Below are 22,043 nucleotides of genomic sequence, written 5' to 3'. Positions count from 1 at the left end.
ATCTGTAAGAAGGTCACCACACCAAAAACCTATTAAAAACGAAAAAACAGAGAACTATAACTCAGATGAGGGAGAAAGGAAAAACCCCAGAAAAACAGCTAAGCCATGAGGAGATTCTCAGCCTCCAGGAAAAAGACTTTAGACTGTTGATGCTGAAGAAGACACAAGACATTGGAAATACATTGGAGGCAAAGATGGATAACTTACAGGAAACACTGACCAAAGAGATACAAGATATAAAACTTAAACAAGAAGAGATGCAAAATACAATAACTGAAATAAAAAATTCACTAGAAGCAGCTAACAGCAGAATACAGGAGGCAGAAGAACGAATAAGCAAGGTGGAGGACAGATTAGTGGAAATTACGGGTGCAGAATAGAAAAGAGAAAAAAGATTGAAAACAAATGAAGAGAGTCTCAGAGAACTCTGGGACAACATTAAACTCACCAACATCCATATTATACAGGTGCCAGAAGGAGAGAGAGAAAAGGAGACAGAAAAAATATTCCAAGAGATAATAGCTGAAAACTTCCCTAACATGGGAAAGGAATCACTCACTCAAATCCAGCAAGCACAACAAGTAACATACAAAATAAGCCCAAGGAGGAACACCCTGAGACACATACTAATCAAACTGACCAAAATTAAAGACAAAGAGAAAATCTTGAAAGCAGCTAGGGAAAAGAAACAAATAACATACAAGGGAACCCCGATAAGGCTATGAGCAGATTTTTCAACAGAAACTCTGCAGGCCAGAAGGGAGTGGCATGATTTACTTAACGTGATGAAAGGAAAAAACCTCCAACCAAGATTACTCTACCCAGCAAGGCTCTCGTGATGAAAGGAAAAAACCTCCAACCAAGATTACTCTACCCAGCAAGGCTCTCGTTCAGATTTGAAGGAGAAATCAAAACCTTCACAGATAAGCAAAAGCTGAGAGAATTCAGCAACACTAAACCAGCCTTACAACAAATACTAAAGGAACTTCTATCGGCAGAAAAGAACAAGAGAAGAAGGAAAGGAAAAACAGCAGCAAAAACAAATCCAAAGTAATTAATAAAATGGCAATAAGAACATACATATCAATAATGTCCTTAAATGTGAATGGACTAAACGCCCCAACCAAAAGACACAGACTGGCTGAATGGATACAAAAACAAGACCCATATATATGCTGTCTTCAAGAGACCCACTTCACTTCTAGGGACACATACAAATTGAAAGTGAGAGGATGGAAGAAAATATTTCATGCAAACAGGGATCAAAAGAAAGCTGGAGTAGCAATACTCATATCAGACAAAATAGACTTTGAAATGAAGAATATTTTCAGGGACAAAGAAGGACATTACATAATAATCAAAGGATCAAACCAAGAAAATGTTATACCAATTTTAAATATCTACGCTCACAACACAGGTTCGCCACAATATATAAGGTAACTGCTAACAACCTTAAAAGGAGAAATCGACACCCCACTTACAGCAATGGACAGACCAACCAGACAGAAAATCAATAAGGAAACACAGGCCCTGAATGAAGCATTAAACCAGATGGACTTAATAGATATTTATAGGACATCTCATCCAAAAGCAACAGAATACACATTCTTCTCAAGTGCACATGGAACATTCTCTAACATTGATCATATCCTGGGCTACAAATCCAACCTCAGTAACTTTAAGAAAATTGAAATCGGGAGTTCCCGTCGTGGCGCAGTGGTTAACGAATCCAACTAGGAACCATGAGGTTGCGGGTTCGGTCCCTGCCCTTGCTCAGTGGGTTAACGATCCGGCGTTGCCGTGAGCTGTGGTGTAGGTTGCAGACGCGGCTCGGATCCCGAGTTGCTGTGGCTCTGGCATAGGCCGGTGGCTACAGCTCCGATTCAACCCCTAGCCTGGGAATCTCCATATGCCGCAGGAGTGGCCCAAGAAATAGCAACAACAACAAAAGACAAAAAAAAAAAAAAAAAAAAGAAAATTGAAATCATATCAAGCATCTTTTCCAACCACAATGCTATACGACTGGAAATCAACAAGAAAAAAACTGCAAAAAACATGAAACACGTGGAGACTCAACAACATGCTACTAAGCAACCAATGGATCACTGAAGAAATCAAAGAGGAAATTAAAAAATACCTAGCAGCAAATGACAACGAAGATATGACACTCCAAAACCTATGGGATGCAGCAAAAGCCGTTCTAAGAGGAAAGTTTATAGCAATACAAGCCCACCTCAGGAAACAAGAAGCCCAAATAAACAAGCTAACTTTACATCTAAAGCAGCTCGAGAGAGAAGAACAGACAAGACCTAAAGTTAGTAGAAGGAAAGTTAGTAGAAGTTCTGCTCATAAAGATCAGAGCAGAAATGAATGAAATAGAAACAAGGAAAACCATAGAAAAGATCAATGAAACAAAAAGCTGGTTCTTTGAAAAGATCAACAAAATTGATAAACCCCTAGCCAGACTTATCAAGCAAAAAAGAGGACTCAAATCAATAAAATTAGAAATGAAAAAGGAGAAGTAATAACAGATACCACAGAAATACAAAGGATCATAAGAGACTACTATATGCAACTATATGCCAATAAAATGGAAAACCTAGAAGAAATGGACAAATTCTTAGAAAAGTACAATCTTCCAAAACTAAACCAAGATGGAATAGAAAAGATGAATGGACCCATCACAAGAACTGAAATTGAAACTGTGATTAAAAAACTTCCAACAAACAAAGTCCAGGACCAGATGGCCTCACAGGCGAATTCTATCAAACATTTAGAGAAGAGCTAACACCTCTCCTTCTGAAACTATTTCAAAAAGTTGCAGAAGAAGGGATACTCCCAAACTCATTCTATGAGGCCACCGTCACCCTGGTACCAAAACCAGACAAAGACTCCACAAAAAAAGAAAACTACAGGCCAATATCACTGATGAACATCGATGCAAAAATCCTCAACAAAATACTAGTAAACCACATCCAACAATACATGAAAAGAATTGTACATCATGATCAATCAAGTGGGATTTATCCCAGGGATGCAAGGGTTCTTCAATATCCCCAAATCCATCAGTGTGATACACCACATTAACAAGCTGAAGAATAAAAACCATATGATCCTCTCAATAGATGCGGAAAAAGCCTCTGACAAAATCCAACACCCATTTCTGATAAAAACCCTTCAGAAACTGGGCATAACGGGAACCTACCTCAACATGATAAAGGCCATATATGACAAACCCACAGCGAACATCATTCTCAATGGTGAAAAGCTGAAAGAATTCCCGCTGGGATCAGGAACAAGACAAGGATGTCCGCTCTTGCCACTACTCTTCAATATAGTTCTGGAAGTCCCAGCCACAGCAATCAGAGAAGTAAAAGAAATAAAAGGAATCCAAATTGGAAAGGAAGAAGTAAAACTATCACTATTTGCAGATGACATGATACTATACCTAGAGAATCCTAAAGACTCTACCAGAAAACTGTTAAGAGCTTATCCACGAACTTGGCAAAGTTGCAGGATACAAAATCAATACACAGAAATCGACAGTGTTTCTATATACTAACAATGAAAAAGCAGAAAAGGAAATTAGGGAAGCAATCCCGTTGACCATCACATCCAAAAGAATAAAATACCTAGGAGTAAACCTACCTAAAGAGACAAAAGACCTGTACTCTGAAAACAAGCCACTGATGAAAGAAATCAAAGATGACACAAATAGATGGAAAGATATACCATGCTCGTGGATTGGAAGAGTTAATATTATCAAAATGACTATACTACCCAAGGCAATCTATAGATTCAATGCAATCCTATCAAATTACCAAGGACATTTTTCACAGAACTTGAACAAAATATTTTAAAGTTTGTTTGGAAGTACAAAAGACCCAGAATAGCCAAAGACATCCTGAAAAAGAAAAATGGAGGTGGAAGAATCAGGCTCCTGGACTTCAGACTATACTACAAAGCCAACAGTTGTCAAAACTGTATGGTACTGGCACAAAGACAGACATATAGATCAGTGGAACAGGATAGAAAGCCCAGAATTAAACCCATGCACTTACAGCCAACTAATCTATGACAAAGGAAGCAAGACTATACAATGGAGAAAGGACAGCTTGTTCAATAAGTGATGGTGGGAAAACTGGACAGCCACAAGGAAAAGAATGAAATTAGAACACTCCCTAACACCATACACAAAAATAAACTCCAAATGGATTAAAGACCTAGATATAAGACCAGACACTATCAAACTCCTAGAGGAAAACATAGGCCAAACACTCTCTCACATAAATGACAGCAACATCTTCTCAGATCCACCTATCAGAATACTGACAATAAAAAGAAAAATAAACAAATGGGACCTAATCAAACTGAAAAGTTTCTGCACAACAAAGGAAACCCTAAACAACACAAAAAGACAACCCACAGAATGGGAGAAAATCTTTGCAAATGAATTAACTGACAAGGGATTAATCTCAAAAATTTATAAACAACTTCTGCAGCTCCATATCAAAAAAACAAACAACCCCATCAAAAAATGGGCGGAAGATCTAAACAGACAGTTCTCCAAAAAAGACATACAGATGGCCGAGAAACACATGAAAAGATGTTCAGCATCACTCATTATTAGAGAAATGCAAATCAAAACCACAATGAGGTACCACCTTACATCAGCCAGAATGGCCATCATCCAAAAGTCTACAAACAATAAGTGCTGGAGAGGGTGTGGAGAAAAAGGAACCCTCGTACACTGTTGGTGGGATTGTAAATTGGTGCAACCACTGTGGAAAGCAGTATGGAGATTCCTCAGAAAACTAAACATAGAACTACCATTTGATCCAGCAATCCCACTTCTGGGCATCTATCCAGAGAAAACCACGACTCACAAAGACAAATGTACTCCAATGTTCATTGCAGCACTATTTACAATAGCCAAGACATGGAAACACCTAAATGTCCATTGACAGAGGAGTGGATCAAGAAGATGTGGTACATACACACAATGGAATATTACTCAGCCATCAAAAAGAACGAAATACCAACATTTTTAGCAACATGGATGGACCTAGAAACTATCATGCTAAGTGAAGTCAGCCATACAATGAGACACCAACATCAAATGCTTTCACTGACATGTGGAATCTGAAAAAAGGACAGATGGAACTTCTTTGCAGAACAGATGCTGACTCACTGACATTGAAAAAAGTATGGTCTCCAGAGGAGACAGTTTGGGGGGTGGGGGGATGTGCTTGGGCTATGGGATGGAAATCCTGTGAAATCAGATTGTTATGATCATTATACAACTACAGATGTGATAAATTCATTTGAGTAATAAAAAAAATGAAAAAAAAAGCAAATAAGCAAATGGGCAGAGTAAAACAATAAAAAACTGGACTATAAAAGTCAATTCCATGGGGGAAAAAAAAAAAAGAGTATATAGTATGTTAGCTTTTGTGTAAGAAAGGAGAAATAAGAAAATATACCCGTTAATTTTTTTAAAGAGTGACATGAGAAGGGTAAATCATAAATCAGAGACTAATCCAAGAGGTAATATACAGGTAGGTGGGAACAAAGTTGAAAGGATAAGGGATGACTACAGTTTTTTGTATAACCTAGACTTAATCGGGTAAATGTTAAACTTATTTTTAAAAAAACCAAAAAAAAAAATACAGTGAGGATGAGGGATCCCTAAACATAAAAAATGTACCCAACTGAATTTGAAATAAACTTAATGAGAATGAGAACATAACATATCAAAATCTGTAGGAGGCACCTAATGCAATGTTTACAGGAAGTACAGCTTTACATGATCATATTAGAAAAGAAAAAAATTTTTAAATCAGAAATCCAAGCTTTCCTCTTTAAGAAGCCGGAAAATGAAGAGCAAAATTAACCAAAGTAAGAAGAAATAAAGAAGAAATATAAAGAGAAGAAACCAATAAAATAGAAAAAAAAATTAATACCAAAAATTAGTTCTATGAAAAAGTCAATAAAGTTTATAAAACTCTAATTGGACTGATCAAGGAGAAAGAGAAAACATAAAAGTTAACAATGCAGGAATAAAAGAGGAGTGTATCACTATGATTATACAGTTATGCAAAGAATAAGGGAATACCATGGACAATTTTATGGCAATAAATTTGACAAACTGTATCATGCATTCTTGACAGGCATGATATGATATCTTCTCCAAGTGGACAAAAACTGGTTCTTGGAAGTCAAAAACTCTTACTCTCTTTATATATAAGACACAGGTATAAAAGACAGTATATAAGTATATAAGACACAGATAAGTAAGTCAGTACATGTTTATAGCACCATCTGTGATATTAAAATTTCATGGAACAGCAGTGGCTAGAGGGAAAAATAAAGTCTTAAAAGGACCCTTCAGGTAATAATAAAAAGGTTTGAGAAATACGATTTAGTATGAAACAAACAAAAAAATAATCGAAAAATATAACTTATAAAAACTGACAAGAAGAAATAGAAAATCTGAATAGTCTTATATGTAAAAGGATTTGAATTTGTAATTAAAAACCTTCCCATAAAGAAAATCTAGGGCCATCTGACATTCACTACTGGTGAATTCCAACAAAAAATAAAGAAAAAAATAATACCAAACTAATTCAGAAAATACAGTATCAAGTCTTCCCAAACTGATTTATAGATCCAACACAATGCCAGGAAAAATCCCAACAAGCTCAATAAATGGAACATCACATAAAAATTCAGAAAAATAGATCCCCACATTCATTTTTCATTTTCCAACAAACAATGCTAAAACAATTGGTTGTCTATAAAGAAAAACAAATCAGCCTTAACCCTTATCTCACACTACATACAAAAAGTTTAAATGGAATATACATCCAAATGTAAAAGCGAAAAGTATAAAAATATTAGGAGAAACCATAGGTGAAAATTTTTATAACCTAGGGGTAGTCAAATATTACTTACACAAGACCAAGAAGGAAAAAAAAACTAAGATCTCATGAAAATGTAAAATTTCTGGAGGTTCCCATTGTGGCTCAGCAGTAACAAACCTGACTAGTATCCATAAGGATGTGGATTCAATCCCTGGCCCTGCTCAGTGTGTTAAGGATCTGGTGCTGCCATGAGCTTCGGTATAGGTGGCAGATGCAGCTCGAATATGGTGTTGCTGTGGCTGTGGCACAGGATGGCAGCTGCAGATCCAATTTGACCCTTAGCCTGGGGTCATATGCCACAGCAGTGGCCCTAAAAAAAAAAAAAAAAAAAAAAAAGCAAAACTGCTGTTTGTTTAGAAAATTGAAAGGTAAGCCACAAAATGGAAGAACATATTCATAATACATATAATCTGACAAAAAATTTGCATCCAGAATGCATTAAAATGCCTACAATCCAATAATAAGAAAACAAGCTAATTTTTTTTCTTTTTAGGGCTACCCCCATGGCATACAGAGGTTCCCAGGCTAGGGGTCAAACTGGAGCTACAGCTGCTGGCCTACACTACAGCCACAGCAACACCAGATCCGAGCCACATCTGCAACCTACACCACAGCTCACAGCAATGCTGGATCCTTAACCCACTGACTGAGGTCAGGGATCGAACCTGCGTCCTCATGGATGCTAGTCATTTGTTCCCACTGAGCCACGACGGGACTCCAAACAGCTACTTTTAGAAATAATGAGCAAGATATCTGAACAGATACTTCACAAAAGAAAATTTTGGAAGGACCATTAAGCACGTGAAAAGATCATTAGTCATCAGGAAAATGCCAGTTAAAATGAGCTACCACTACATACCACTAAAATAGACAAAATTAAAAAGACTGACATACTTAGAACATTATTATTCATTCCTAATGAAGTCACTAAGTCATCAATTAAAAGTTGATTACATCTCTTATGTTCAACTTAAGAGAACCCAAAACCATGCAATGCAAAAGATAAAAATCTGAGGTCTCTGCAATACTCTGCTTTTAAAATGCCCTGTATTCCCTAAAGATTCTGGAAAGAAGGCTTTGCTACATTAACATGAAAATAAGAACTTAGAAAGACTGTTTTCCAGTACACTGAGAGGAAGCTCTAGAGCCAGACTGCCTGGGTTTGACTCATGACTTTGCCTTTTTGTGCAATTTTGAGCACGTTATTTATCCTCTATGTAATACTGGTACTGGTCTCTGATAATCTCCCTCTCCCTTTTTTGCTTCTTTTAATCTGCTGTGGACATGCATATAGAGTAAATACATTCTTGACTTTAAGAATTCTCATGTAAATACCATGATTTAATAATACTTGTTTTAGTTCACATACATGAAAAACGGACGTAATAATATTTAAGGCTAATATAAGGATTAAATAATTCAATACATATAAAATGTTTAGAATAGTACCTGGCACATAACAAGTGTCCAATAACTGTTAATTACTATTGCTAGTTAACAAATTATTTACTGTGAAACATATATTATTTACATAAATCCAAAACTACTTCAGATTACTCATTTTATATATATTTCACGGACAGCATACAACCACATAATTTGACAAAGCCACCATTACAAATTTACTTAACCACAATCAGAATTAAAAGGACACTCTCAATCACTAGTTACTGTCTCTTATTGTTTTATATAACTATAAAGTCCAATAAACATCACTGCTGACTAGGATACATTTTACCTGACATCTCTATTGTATAACAACCCAACCATTAGAAGAAAGGGAGAAACAAACTGGAATCCCACAGAGGAGGCACGCTCCTTTAAGGAAAATGTTCAGCATGTGTCAATCTTAGAATCTCTAACTGAACTGGCTTGACCCAGCTTATCAAATGCTGCTGCTGATTCTAAACACAAAGTAGTACACAATTTGTGTGACGCTGATTATGCTGCTCATAATTTATGATAATTAACATCTGCCAACATTCAGGTTAATCTCCCACTGAGATATGAAAACAGGCTGCTAACAATCCACAAAACAAAACTAGACAGAACCTGTATAAAATGTGGTTATTTAAAATGACTGAAAGAGAATATTTCATATGACAGTAACAACAAAGATAAATTATTTTGCTGCCCAATTCTTTTCCTAAGAACTTGTTTTTATTTACTTATTTATTATTTGTTGAAGTATAGTTGATTTACAATACCATGTTAGTTTCAGGTGTACAGCACCATATTTCAGTTACATACACAGGTCAGAAACTCAGATCTACATAAACCAAGAAAGAATATCAGAAAAATAAGTGAAGACAAAATAGAATAGAAAGCTTTATGTTGCTTCTTCTTATTTATTTAATTTTTTTTGCAAATAAGTTTCCACCATTTTAAGAAGTAGAAGTTTTTTGTTTTTTTGTTTGTGCTTTTTTGGGCTCTACCCATGGCATATGGAGGTTCCAAGGCTAGGGGTCAAATTAGAGCTGTAGCTGCTGGCCTACGTCACAGCCACTGCATCGCAGGACCCGAGACGCATCTGCGACCTACACCACAGCTCATGGCAACACCAGATTCTTAACCCACTGAGCAAGGCCAGGGATCGAACCTGCGTCCTCATGGATGCTAGTCAGATTAATTAACCGCTGAGCCATGACAGGAACTATTTTTCTTCTTCTTAATTGATCTAATAGATAATAGGTTTTTTAAAACACTAACAGTAATAATGTATTTGATTTCATATGCTTATGTGTATATATATTACATATGTGTCTATATATGCATGAAATGAATGACAGCAATAATATGTGATAGAAGTGAGAAATTAGCATTATTTTGTTTATTATAAAGTACACACAATATCTATGAAGCAGTACAGTGTTATTTGAAAGCGGACTTGGACTAGCTCTAAATGTATATTGCAAACTCTAGAGCAAACACTAATAGTAAAAAAAAAAAAAAAAAAAAAAGACTGTGACAGACATGCTGAGAAAGGAGAGAAAATGGAATCATATGAAGTACTTAATTAAAACCACAAAAGGTAGAAAAAGAATACAAGACAAAAAAGATGAGAATCAAGAGGCGCTCCCACTGTGGTATAGTGGGTTAAGAACCCGACTGCAGCAGCTTGAGTCACTATGGAGGCACAGGTTTGACCTCTAGCCCAACACAGTGGGTTAAAGAATCTGGCATTGCTGCAGCTGTGGCACAGGTCACAGCTATGGCTCAGATTCAAACCTTGGCTCAGGAACTTCCATGTGCTGCAGGTGCAGCCATTAAAAAGAAAAGAAAAAAGAATGAAGAGTAGCAAATAACAGAAAACAGTAACAAAGCAGATGTTACTCTAACTATATTAAAACAGGCATACCCTGGAAATACTGTGGGTTCAATTTCAGACCACCATAATAAAATGAATACCACAATAAAGTGAGTCACATGAATTTTTTAACTCCAAGTGCATCTAAAAATTACGTTTACACTATAATACTGTAGCCTATTAATTGGGCAACATGTCTAAAAAAACAATGTGCATACATACCTTCATTAAAAAAACTTTACTGCAAAAAAAACCTTGTTAAAAAATGCTAACCATCATCTAAGCCTTCAACAAGATTAACATTTTTGCTGAAGAAAGGTTTGAAATACTGCAAGAATTAGCAATATATGACAGAAACATGAAGTGAACAAGTGTTGCTGGAAAAATGTCACCCAAAAGACTTGTTCCACACAGAGTTGCCACAAACTTTCAATTTATAAAAATGCAGGAGTTCCCATTGTGGCACACTGGAAATGACTCCAGCTAGTATCCATGAGGACATGGGTTCACTCCCTGGCCTCACTCAGTGGGCTGGAGATCTGGCACTGCCGGGAGCTGTGGTGTAGGTGGCAGATTCAGCTCAGATCCCACATTGCTGTGGCTGTGGTGTAGGCTGGCAGCTGTAGCTCTGATTCAACCCTTAGCCTAGGAACTTCCATATGCTGCAAGTGCAGCCCTAAAAAGCAAAAAATAATAATAATAATAAATACATTATCTACAAAGTTCAATAAAGCAAAGCACAATTAAACAAGGTATGCCTATAATCACTTTGAATGTCAATGGACTAAATATTCCAATTAAAAGACAGAGACTATAACAACGGATCAAAAAAAAAAAAAAAGACTCAATTATGTGCTATCTAAAATAAACCCACTTTATTATTTTTATTTTTTTATTTTTTAGGGCCACAGTGATGGCACATGGAAGTTCCCAGGCTAGGGGTCAAACCGGAGCTACAGCTGCCAGCCTACATGAGAGCCACAGCAAGGTGGGATCCAAGCTGAGTCTGCAACCTACACCACAGCTCACAGCAACACCAGATCCTTAACCCACTGAGCAAGGCCAAGAATCGAACCCATGTCCTCATGGGCACTAGTTGGATTTGTTTCTGCTGCACCACAACAGGAACTCCAGAAACCCACTTTAAAAATAGATTAAAAGTAAATGGAGGAGTTCCCGTCGTGGGGCAGTGGAAACGAATCTGACTAGGAATCATGAGGTTGAGGGTTCAATTCCTGCCCTTGCTCAGTGGGTTAAGAATCCAGCATTGCCATGAGCTGTGGTGTAGGCCACAGACGCGGCTCAGATTCCGAGTTGCTGTGGCTCTGGCCTAGGCCGGCAGCTGTAGCTCTGATTCGACCCCTAGCCTGGAACCTCCACATGCTGCGGGTGTGGCCCTAAAAAGCATTAAAAAAAAAAAAAAAAGTAAATGGATGAATGGAGTTCCTGTCATGGCTCAGTGGGAACAAACCTGACTAGTATCTCCAAGGATGTGGGTTCAATCCCTGGCCTGGCTCACTGAGTTAAAGATCTGGCATGCCATGAGTTACAGTGAGGTTGCAGATAAGGCTCGGATCCCGAGTTGCTGTGACTGGTATAGGCTGGCAGCTATAGCTCCAATTCAACCCCTAGCCTGGGAAACTCCATATGTTATGGGTGCAACCCTTAAAAAAAAGAAAGAAAGAAAATGGATGGGAAAATATCCCATGTTAGCACTAATCAAAAGAAAGCAAGAGGAACTACATTAATTTCAGACACAGCAGACTTCAAAGCAAGTTATCAAGAACAGAAAAGGGCATTACATAATGAAAGAGATAAATTCTCCTAGGAGACAAAAATACTTAGCATGTAATTGCCTAACAAAAGAGTGTCGCAGGTGAGGCAAAAAATAACAGAACTGCCAGGAGAAACAGATGACCCACTGTCACAGTTGGAAACCTCAATACCCCTCTATCGGAGCTCCCGTCATGGCTCAGCAGTAATGAACCCAACTAGTACCCATGAGGACACAGGTTCTATCCCTGGCCTCACTCGATGGGTTAAGGATCCAGCATTGCCATGAGCTGTGGTGTAGGTCTCGGACCTGGCTTGGATCTTGCCTGGCTATGGCTGTTGCATAGGCCAGCAGCTGTAGCTCCACCTGGACCCCTAGCCTGGGAACCTATGTGGCCAGTGTGGCCCTAAGAAGCAAAAAAAATAATAATATCCCTCTATCAAAAAAGAATAGAAAATCAGTAAGGATATAGTTGGACTCAACAACACCATCAACCAATTGAATATAATGGACATCTCAGACTACTTCAACCATTAACAGCAGAACACACATTCTTCTTGAATTCACACAAATCATTCACCAAGTCAGACCATGTTCTGAGCCATAAAACGCATCTTAACAATTTTTTTTTTGCTTTTCAGGGCCGTACTCAGGGCATGTGGAGTTTCCCAGGCTAGGAGCCAAATCCGAGCTACAGCTGCTGGCCTACACCACAGCTCACAGCAATGCCAGATCCCTAACCCACTGAGCGAGGCCACGGATCGAACCCACAACCTCCTGGTTCCTAGTCGGATTCGTTTCCTCTGCACCACTACCAGAACTCCATTAACAAATTTAAAGCAAGAAAAATTATGCAATTTTCTGTTCTCAGACTACAATGTAATGAAATCAGTAACAGAAGGCAATTTAAAAAAGAGTTCCCATTGTGGCTTAGCGGTAACGAACCCAACTAGTATCCGTGAAGATGTGGTTCTGATCCCTGGCCCCCTTGTGGGTTAAGGATCCAGTGATGCCGTAAGTTGTGGTGTAGGTTGCAGATGCAGCTCAGATCCTGCATGGCTGTGGCTGTGGCTGGCAGCGACAGCTCAGATTCAACCCCTAGCCTGGGAACTTCCATATGCTGTGGGTGTGGCCCTAAAAAAATAAAAAATAAAAAAATTCCAAAATACATGGAGATTAAACAACAACTTCTAAATAACACATGGGTCAAAAAAGAAATCTCAAGAGAAATATGAAAATATTTTGAACTAAATGAAAATGAAAACACAACTTGTCAAAATTTGTGGGATGCAGCAAAAGCAGTGCTTAGAGAAGATTTACAGCACTGAATGCATACATTAGGAAAGAAGAAAGATCTAAAATTGATCACCTAAGTTTATACCTCAGGAAACCAGAAAAAGAAGAGCAAATTAAATACAAAGGAGTTCCTGCCATGGAGTAGTGGTTAATGAATCTGACTAGGAACCATGAGGTTGCGGGTTCAATCCCTGGCCTTGCTCAGTGGGTTAAGGATCCAGCGCTGCCATGAGCTGTGGTTTAGGTTGCAGACGCAGCTCAGATCCTGCGTTGCTATGGCTCTGGCGTAGGCCAGCAGCAACAGCTCCAATTAGACCCCTAGCCTGGGAACCTCCATATGCCATGGGAGCGGCACTAGAAAAGGCAAAAAGACAAAAACAAGAAGAAAAAATAAGATTTATAGCAGAAATCAATGAAACTGAAATTAAGAAATCAATAGAGAAAATGAACCAAACCAAAAGCTAGTTCTTTAACTAAATCAATAAAATTGATAAGCCATTAGATAGGGTGACTAAAAAAAGAGAGGGTACAAATTACTAGAATCAGAAATGACAGAGGGGACATCACTATAGATCTCATGGACATTAAAAGAATAATAAAGGTATACTATGAAAAACTCTGTGCCCACAAATCTGATACCCTAGATGAAACAGACCAATTCCTTGAAAGACACACTCTGACAACATCTGCATAAGAAGAAATTGACAGTTTGAATATACCCATATCTATTAAAGAATCCATAATTAACCTTCTACAACAAAAAGCATTAGGTCCGGTTAGATTCACTAATGAATTCTATCAAACACTTAAGGAAAAAATTATATAAATTCTCTACAATCTCTTTCAGAGGATAGAAGCAGAGGGAATACGTCCTAACTCATTCTTCGTGATCACCATTAAACCTAACACCAAAACTGGCAAAAATATCACAAGAAAAAACTACAGACCGATATTACTCATGAATACAGAGGCAAAAATCCTCAACAAAACATTAGCAAATCAAATCCAACAATGTACAAGGAAGAATTACACATCATGACCAAGTGGGATTTATCCCAGATATGAAATGCTAGTTCAACAATTAATTAATGTTAGCACACAAACAGAAGAAAAAGAAAAATCACATAATCGTATTGAATAGAATCATAAAAAGTACTGGACACCCACAAAATCAAACCCTCATTCATGATAAAAACTCTCAATAAACTAGGAAGAGAAGAGGCCTTTCTCAACTTGATAGAGAAAAATCTACCAAAAAAAAAAAAAAAAAAACCTGTAGCTAACAACATATTAAATGGTGAAAACTTAAAAGCTTTCCCATTAAGAACAGAAAATAAGCTAGGATGTCCCCTCTCATCACTCCTTTTCAACAAGTACTGGACATACCAGCTGATGCAATAAGACAAGAAAAAGAAATAAAAAGCACACAGACCGGGAAGAAAGAACTAAAACTCACTATGTTCACAAATGACATTTCTACATGAAAATCCAAAACAATCAACAAAACAAGTTCTGGAACTAATAAGCATTTACAGTAAGGTTACAGTATACAAGGTTAATATAAAATAAGTCAATCACATTCCACATACCAGCAATGAACAAGTGTAATTTGAAATTTAAAAGGCAGTATCATTTACATTAGCATTCCAAAAATAAAATAATGTACATGATCTATATGAGGAAAACTAAAAACTTTAATGAACTAAATCTAATAAGAACTAGCTAAAGGAAAAAATATTCCATGTTCATAGATAGAAAGTCTTCATACAGTCAAGACATGTTTTTTCCAACTTCATCAGTAAATTCAATGCTATCCAAATCAAAATCCCAGCAAGGAATTTTGTGGATATGCACTAACTCATTTTAAAGTTTATATGGAGAGGGCTAAAGATCCAGAATAGTCAACACAATTGAAAGAAAGGAACAAAGTTGGAGGGCTGATGATACCTGACTTTAAAACTTACTACTTATCGGGAGTTCCATGATGGCCTAGTGGTTAGGATCAATTGCTGGTCTAGGAACTGAGATCCCACATCAAGCTGCTGCATGCTGTGGCAAACAAACCAACCAACTGACCTACTACATAAAGCTAAAGTAACAAGAACAGTGTGGTACTGGTGAAGAAAACAGACAAATAAATCAATGGAACAGGAGAGAGAATCCACCTGATTTTTGACAAAGAAGCACAAGCCAAACAATGAATCAAGGAGACTATTTCCAACAAATGTTGCTAGAACAACTGGACATTCATATCCAAAAAAAAAAACAAATCTAGACAAAGACCTAACACCATTCCCAAAACTAACTCAGTGGATCATAAACCTATATGTAAAACACAAAACTATAAAAGTCTAGGAAGATAAGATAAAACCTAGATGGCATCAGGTATGGTGATGACTTTTTAAGATATAATACCAAAAGCATGATCCATTCAAGAATTAAACACAAGTTCCCACTGTGGCTCAGTGGAAACAAATCCGACGAGGAACCATGAGGTTGCAGGTTCAATTCCTGGCCTCGCTCAATGGGTTAAGGATCTGGCATTGCTGTGAGCTGTGGTGTAGGTCGCAGATGCAGCTCGGATCTGGCATTGCTGTGGCTCTGGTGTTGGCCGGTAGCAACAGCTTTGATTTGACCCCTGGCCTGGGAACCTCCATATGCCACAAGTGCGGCTCTAAAAAGGACAAAAAGACAAAAAAAAAAAAAAAAGGAGTCAACAATAAGCTGGATGTCATTAAAATTAAAACTCCTGCTCTGTAAGAGACAATGTTCTCTACAAAGACAATGTTGTAAGACCAAGAAGACATGCCACAGGCTGGGAGAAAATATGTGTAAAAGAAGTATTGGATAAAGGAATGTTATCTAAAATGTACAAAGAACTCCTGGGCTTCCCTGATGGTGAAGTAGGTTAAGGATCCTGTATTGTCAACTGATGTGGCACAGGTTTGATCCCTGGCCCAGGAACTTCGGCATACCCTGGGTGTGTCCCAAAAACAAAAACTGTGTGTGTGAGTGTGTATATATATGTATATGTGTATTTATATGTATATGTGTGTATTATATATATATAATATATAATACACACAAAGAACTCTTAAAAGTCAACTGTAAGAAAACAAGCAATTCAACTAAAAAGTAGGCCAAAAACATTGACACCTTACCAAGATGATATACAGACAGCAAATAAGCATATGAAAAGATGTACCACATTATGTATCATCAGGGAAATACAAATTAAAACAAGGAGATAAAACACATCTACTGGAACAGCCAAATTCTGGAACACTGACAATTTCAAATGCTGGTGAGTATATGGAGCAACAGGAACTTTCATTCACTGCTGGTGGAAATGTAAAATGGCACGGCCACTTTGGAAAATGGACATTTCTTACAAAACTAAATATATTCTTAGTATCGTCAGCAATCACACTTCTTGGTATTTACCCGAAGGAGTTAAAAATGCATGGCCCCACAAAAACCTGCACATAAGTATTTATTCCAGCTTTATCTTTAATTGCCAAAACTTGGAAGCAACCAAATGTCCTTCAGTAGGTGAATGGATAAATAAAACTATGGTACATCCAGTCAATGGAATATTATTCATTACTAAAAAAAAAAAAATCTACCAAAGTATGAAAAGACACAGAAAAACCTTAAATGCATATTACTAAGTGAAAGAAGCTAATGTGAAAAGACTACTACATATGTATGACTGCAACATGACATTCTGGTAAAAGCTAAGCTATAAAAACAGTAAAAAGACCAATGGTTGAGTTACATGTATTTTACCACAATAAAGAAAATATTTAATGAGCAAAGAAATGTCCCATATGTGAAAATATGCTCAACATAATTAGTCATTAGATAAAATGAAAATCAAAACCACAAGGAGAGTTCCCATCGTAGCTCAGCGGAAATGAATCTTGACTAGTATCCACGAGGACACAGGTTCAATCCCTGGCCTTGCTCGTGGGTGAAGGACCTGGTGTTACCGTGAGCTGTGGTTTAGGCTGCAGACTCGGTTTGGATCCCGTGCTGCTGTGGCTGCTACATAGGTTGGAGGCTACAGCTCCAATTCAACCCCTAGTCTGGGAACCTATATATGCCACAGGTGCAGCCCTAAAAAGACAAAAAACAAAACAACAACAACAACAACAAAAACACAAGTAGGGAGTTCCCTGGTGGTCTAGTGATTAAGATTTGGTGCTTTAACCACTCTGACCCAGGTTCAGCTCCTAGTCTGGGAACTAACATCCAACATGTTACAGCAAAACAAAACAAAACAAAAAAACCCACAAAAAACTTATTCTCTTGCAGTGCAGAAGCTTAAGGATCCAGTGTTGGCACTGCTGTCACCCCAGTCACTACTATGGCACAGGTTCAATCCCTGGCTCAACTTCCACATGCTCCAAGTGCAGCCAAAAACACAACAAGTGAAAAATAAAAATAAAAGGAAAGTAAGTGCTGGCAAGGATGTGGAAAAACTGGAAACCTCACATGGTGCTGGTGCAAATGTAAAATGGTTCAGACATTTTATAAAACATTATGGCAGTTTCAAACACTATTGAGTTACATACCATGTGATTCAGAAATTCCATAAATGCAAATCAAAGCCACAAGGAGGGGAGTTCCCATTGTAACTCAGCAGAAACAAATCTGACTAGTATCCATGAGGACTACTAGGTATATTACTCAAGAGAAATGAAAACATATTTCCACACAAAAACTTGTACTCTTTAAATCTAATCATATCAATACTTACATTAAATGTGATCGTAAAAGACAATTTAAAAAGACAAATTGTCAGAGTGAACCAAAAAAATTAAAAAGACAATAAAACTGGATTAAAAAAAAGCATGACAGGAGTTCCCGTCGTGGCGCAGTGGTTAACGAATCCGACTAGGAACCATGAGGTTGCGGGTTCGGTCCCTGCCCTTGCTCAGTGGGGTAACGATCCGGCGTTGCCGTGAGCTGTGGTGTAGGTTGCAGACGCGGCTTGGATCTCGAGTTGCTGTGGCTCTGGCATAGGCCGGTGGCTACAGCTCCGATTCGACCCCTAGCCTGGGAACCTCCATATGCCACAGGAGCGGCCCAAGAAATGGCAAAAAAAAAAGACAAAAAAAAAAAAAAAGCATGACAGAATTAAATTCAAAAGTAAAACACTGGAGTTCTGGTTCTGGCTCAATGGTAAGGAACCCAACTAGTATCCATGAGGATGTAGGTTCAATCCCTGGCCTTGCTCAATGGGTTATGCATCCGGATGTGAGCTGTGGTGTAGGTCACAGATGCGGCAAGGATCTGGCATTGCTGTGGCTGTGGTGTAGGCCGGCAGCCATAGCTCTGATTCAACCCCTAGCCTGGGAACTTGCATATGCCGAGGGTGTGGCTCTAAAAGACAAAACAAACAAACAAAATAAAGACAAAAAAAAAAGTAAAATACAGTTGAACTAAAGATTCAGAATAATGAAGTAGACAACTACTAACAGTCTACAATGGTGATAAAAACCTATCAAGTGATAAAAGATCATTACACCTCAAAAAGTAACATCAATAATTCTCAAGACTGCTAGTAACTTGAGTACATTCAAAAGATATTTGCTCCTGGCCCAGAGCTCCTAAAACCCTTAGAATGAAAAGAGCAATAAAAGCATCTTCATTATTTGTAATAATCCCCTTTCAGGCATACCAGAGATTATGTTAATGAATTTACTTTTGGAAAGCCCCTAAGGATGGAGGCTGGTTACCAGGTGAGCCAACCAAGGTACTAGAGGATTAGAACGTTCATACCCATCCCCCAACCTCTAGGGAAGGTAGAGGGGGTGGCTGGAGGTTGAAACAACCATCAGTGGTGAATGATCTGATCAACCATGGATACATAATGAAACCTCCATAAAAATATCTGACTACAAGGTTTGGTGTGCATCCAGATTGGTGAATATGTGTGGACACTAGGAGAGTAACATATCTAGAGAGGACATGGAGATCCACACCCTTCCCGCTATATCTTATTTTATCCTGTGCATCTTTTCCATCTGGCTGTTCCTAAGTTATATCCTTTATCATAAACAACTTATTTAGTAAGTAAACTGTGTGCCCGAGTTCTGACAGTCATTCTAGCAATTTAATTAAATCTGAAGAAAGTCTTGGCGACCTCTGATTTATAGCCACTCAGAAGCACTGCTAACAAATCTGGACTGGCAACCAGCGTCTAAAAGGAGGGGTAGTCGTGCAGAACTAAGCCCTTAACTTGTGGGATCTGAAATGAAAAAGAGGGAGGCTGAAAGTACTGGCTTGCCTAAGGTTCAAATAGTAAGCTGAAGCAAGGATTCAAATCCAAGTGTGCCTAACTCTGAAGGTCACGTTTTTAATTCCAACACTCTGTCTTTAATAAGTCAATATAAGCTGTAGGTAACTGTGATCCTATAAATTTTAATGCAACCCTTATTTAGAGAAACCTCTTCCTGATGAAGAAACTACTGTCAATTCTATGATTGTTGTAATTTACAAATCATTCTCAACACAAAAATGAGAACATACGTGCAATTTTTCTTTTGGCCAAACACTTTGCTCTACTCGACTGTTTTATCTTCGTTTTCTGCAATCCATTCTCCTCCTTTGGTTCCTGTTGCAAAACAAGAAATATGATCAGGATGGCTGCCATTAAAAGTAGTACTTTTTTTATCTCCACTAGAGCTAACAGAAGCCAATGAGCCTCTGAAGAATCAGTGGTTATTGCAAGTGTTCACAGAAAAAGATCCTTATGATACAAAAAGGAAAATGTTGATTTAAAACCAATAAAAATTAAAAATTGTAATATACTGACATAATTATCTGTCATGTACAAGCTCATGTAAAACTTTGCCCATCTGCAAAATACCAGCAAGTATGCACCCAAGTTCAGAGAAAACATGATTAAAGGTTTAAAAATCAGTAATAAGGAGTTCCCACTGTGGCTTGGCAGAAATGAACCCAACTAGGATCCATGAGAATGCAGGTTCAATCCCGGCCTCGCTCAGTGGGTTAAGGATCCGATATTGCCATGAGGTGTGATGTAAGTCACAGATGCAACTTGGATCTCGTGTTACTATTGTTGTGGCCTAGGCTGGCAGTTGCAGCTCTGACTTGACCCCTAGCCTGGGAACTTCCATATGCCACATGAGCAGCCCTAAAAAAAAAAAATTCAAAAATAAAACTTAAACTCAATGCATATTCAATAAAATATTATTGAATATACTATTTTAAATCAGTATTTAGAAAGGCAATAGAACAACTGGGGGAAAGAACACAACATATTTATCAGATAAAGGGTTAATTTCCCTTATTTATAAACAGCTCTTTACAAATCAACACACACACAAAAAATCAATACAAAGACCAATATTTAGTCTCCTCCCATAGGCAAAGAATATATAAAATATGTCACAGAAAAACATACACAAGGGGCTCATAAGTATATGGAAAGATGTTCAACTTCACTTTGGAAATGCAAATCGTAACAATTACATAGATACCTTTTTTTTTTTTTGCCTACATTAACAGTAAAAATGAAAATGTTTTCTAAAACACTTATTGTGGGGAAACAGGTACTCTCAAGCTACTGATGGAATAAAATGGATGAAATATGTTTAGAGAGGAAGTTGGCAATAAATTCTAAAATCATACACACTCTATGTCCAGAAAGATACTTCTAGGAATTTATTCTACAGATACAGGCTACATAAGCTGTAAAAATGTGTACACAAAAATGTTCTGAAGAGACTTGTTTTGTCATTGTATAAGACTGTAAAAACAATCAATGCCACTTAAAACATATTTACATATGGGTAACAATCAGCTCACTGCTTGTTACTAGTCTGGAACAAAATAACCACATAAACTGAGAATACGCTTCTAGAAACTTTCACAGAAATCTGACATTGCTACTACATCAATGTACATAAGTGGACTTCCATGGGGAAAGCTGCAGATTAGTCATTTGCAGAAGGACCAAATTACTATATGTGACTTCAAGCTTAGTTATTCATTAAAATCCAAAGTCTATGAATATCCAAGAAAATACAGACATCTACTTATTCTATAACCTATTAACTACCATTCTAATTCTTAATCAAGTCTATTTTTAAAATTATACACATACTATTTACTCAACAACAGAAATAAAGCTCATATTATATATTTTTAATTCTGATTTAGATTCTGAAACAAGCTTCACTGAATTTTTGTCATCAAGAAAAGACAAATACTTCTGAATGAAGCAGCAGCAGTAAAACAAATGATGATCCAAGTGATCATAAAGAAATGACGGGCAAAAATTTCATTCCGATTTTATTGAGAAGCATGATCCTTCACATACTGAATTTTGGGTTTGTACCCACGACTGACAGTGAAGTGTAAGAAAAGGAGTGTCTTATTTCTAAAAAAGTCCTGGCTAATTGTGTGTAAATGTATGTATTTTATTCTGTAAAAAAATAAAAATAAAAATAAAAATAAAGCTATAGAGAGACATTAAAAAAAAAAAAGTCCTGGCTAATGAATCTATTAAGACAAACATTTACATACAAAACATAGTCAGTTCAAAATCAAAAGAATTCTTTGAAATAGCACTGAGTTAATAAGCTGACAAAGATAATATCTCAAATACAAATATTAGCAGTTTATATATTTCTTATAAACTGTGAATGTGCAATTTTGACAAACAAAATTGTCAAGAAACTAGTAAAAGACAGTAAAACTGTCTTCTTGG

The 22,043-nt window shown here is 37.3% G+C and overlaps 1 protein-coding gene across 8 annotated transcripts in view; it reads right to left on the bottom strand.

Annotated features, from left to right (window-relative positions):
* Nucleotides 1-22,043, bottom strand: part of UIMC1 (ubiquitin interaction motif containing 1) — a 145,082-nt gene that overhangs the window by 77,855 nt on the left and 45,184 nt on the right. For all 8 annotated transcript variants that reach the window (XR_002339465.1, NM_001097447.2, XM_021076340.1 and 5 more), the window contains 1 exon segment: nucleotides 19,838-19,922. Coding sequence is in view for 7 of the 8 variants with exons in the window: in NM_001097447.2 (NP_001090916.2) it covers nucleotides 19,838-19,922 (85 nt within the window). In the remaining variant the exon portion in view is untranslated.

The sequence above is a fragment of the Sus scrofa genome, chromosome 2, assembly GCF_000003025.6.
Source record: "Sus scrofa isolate TJ Tabasco breed Duroc chromosome 2, Sscrofa11.1, whole genome shotgun sequence".
In the NCBI taxonomy this organism is placed as follows: Eukaryota; Metazoa; Chordata; class Mammalia; order Artiodactyla; family Suidae; genus Sus; species Sus scrofa.
Note: the sequence above shows the minus strand (reverse complement) of the source record. Positions and strands in the feature narration are given on the sequence as shown.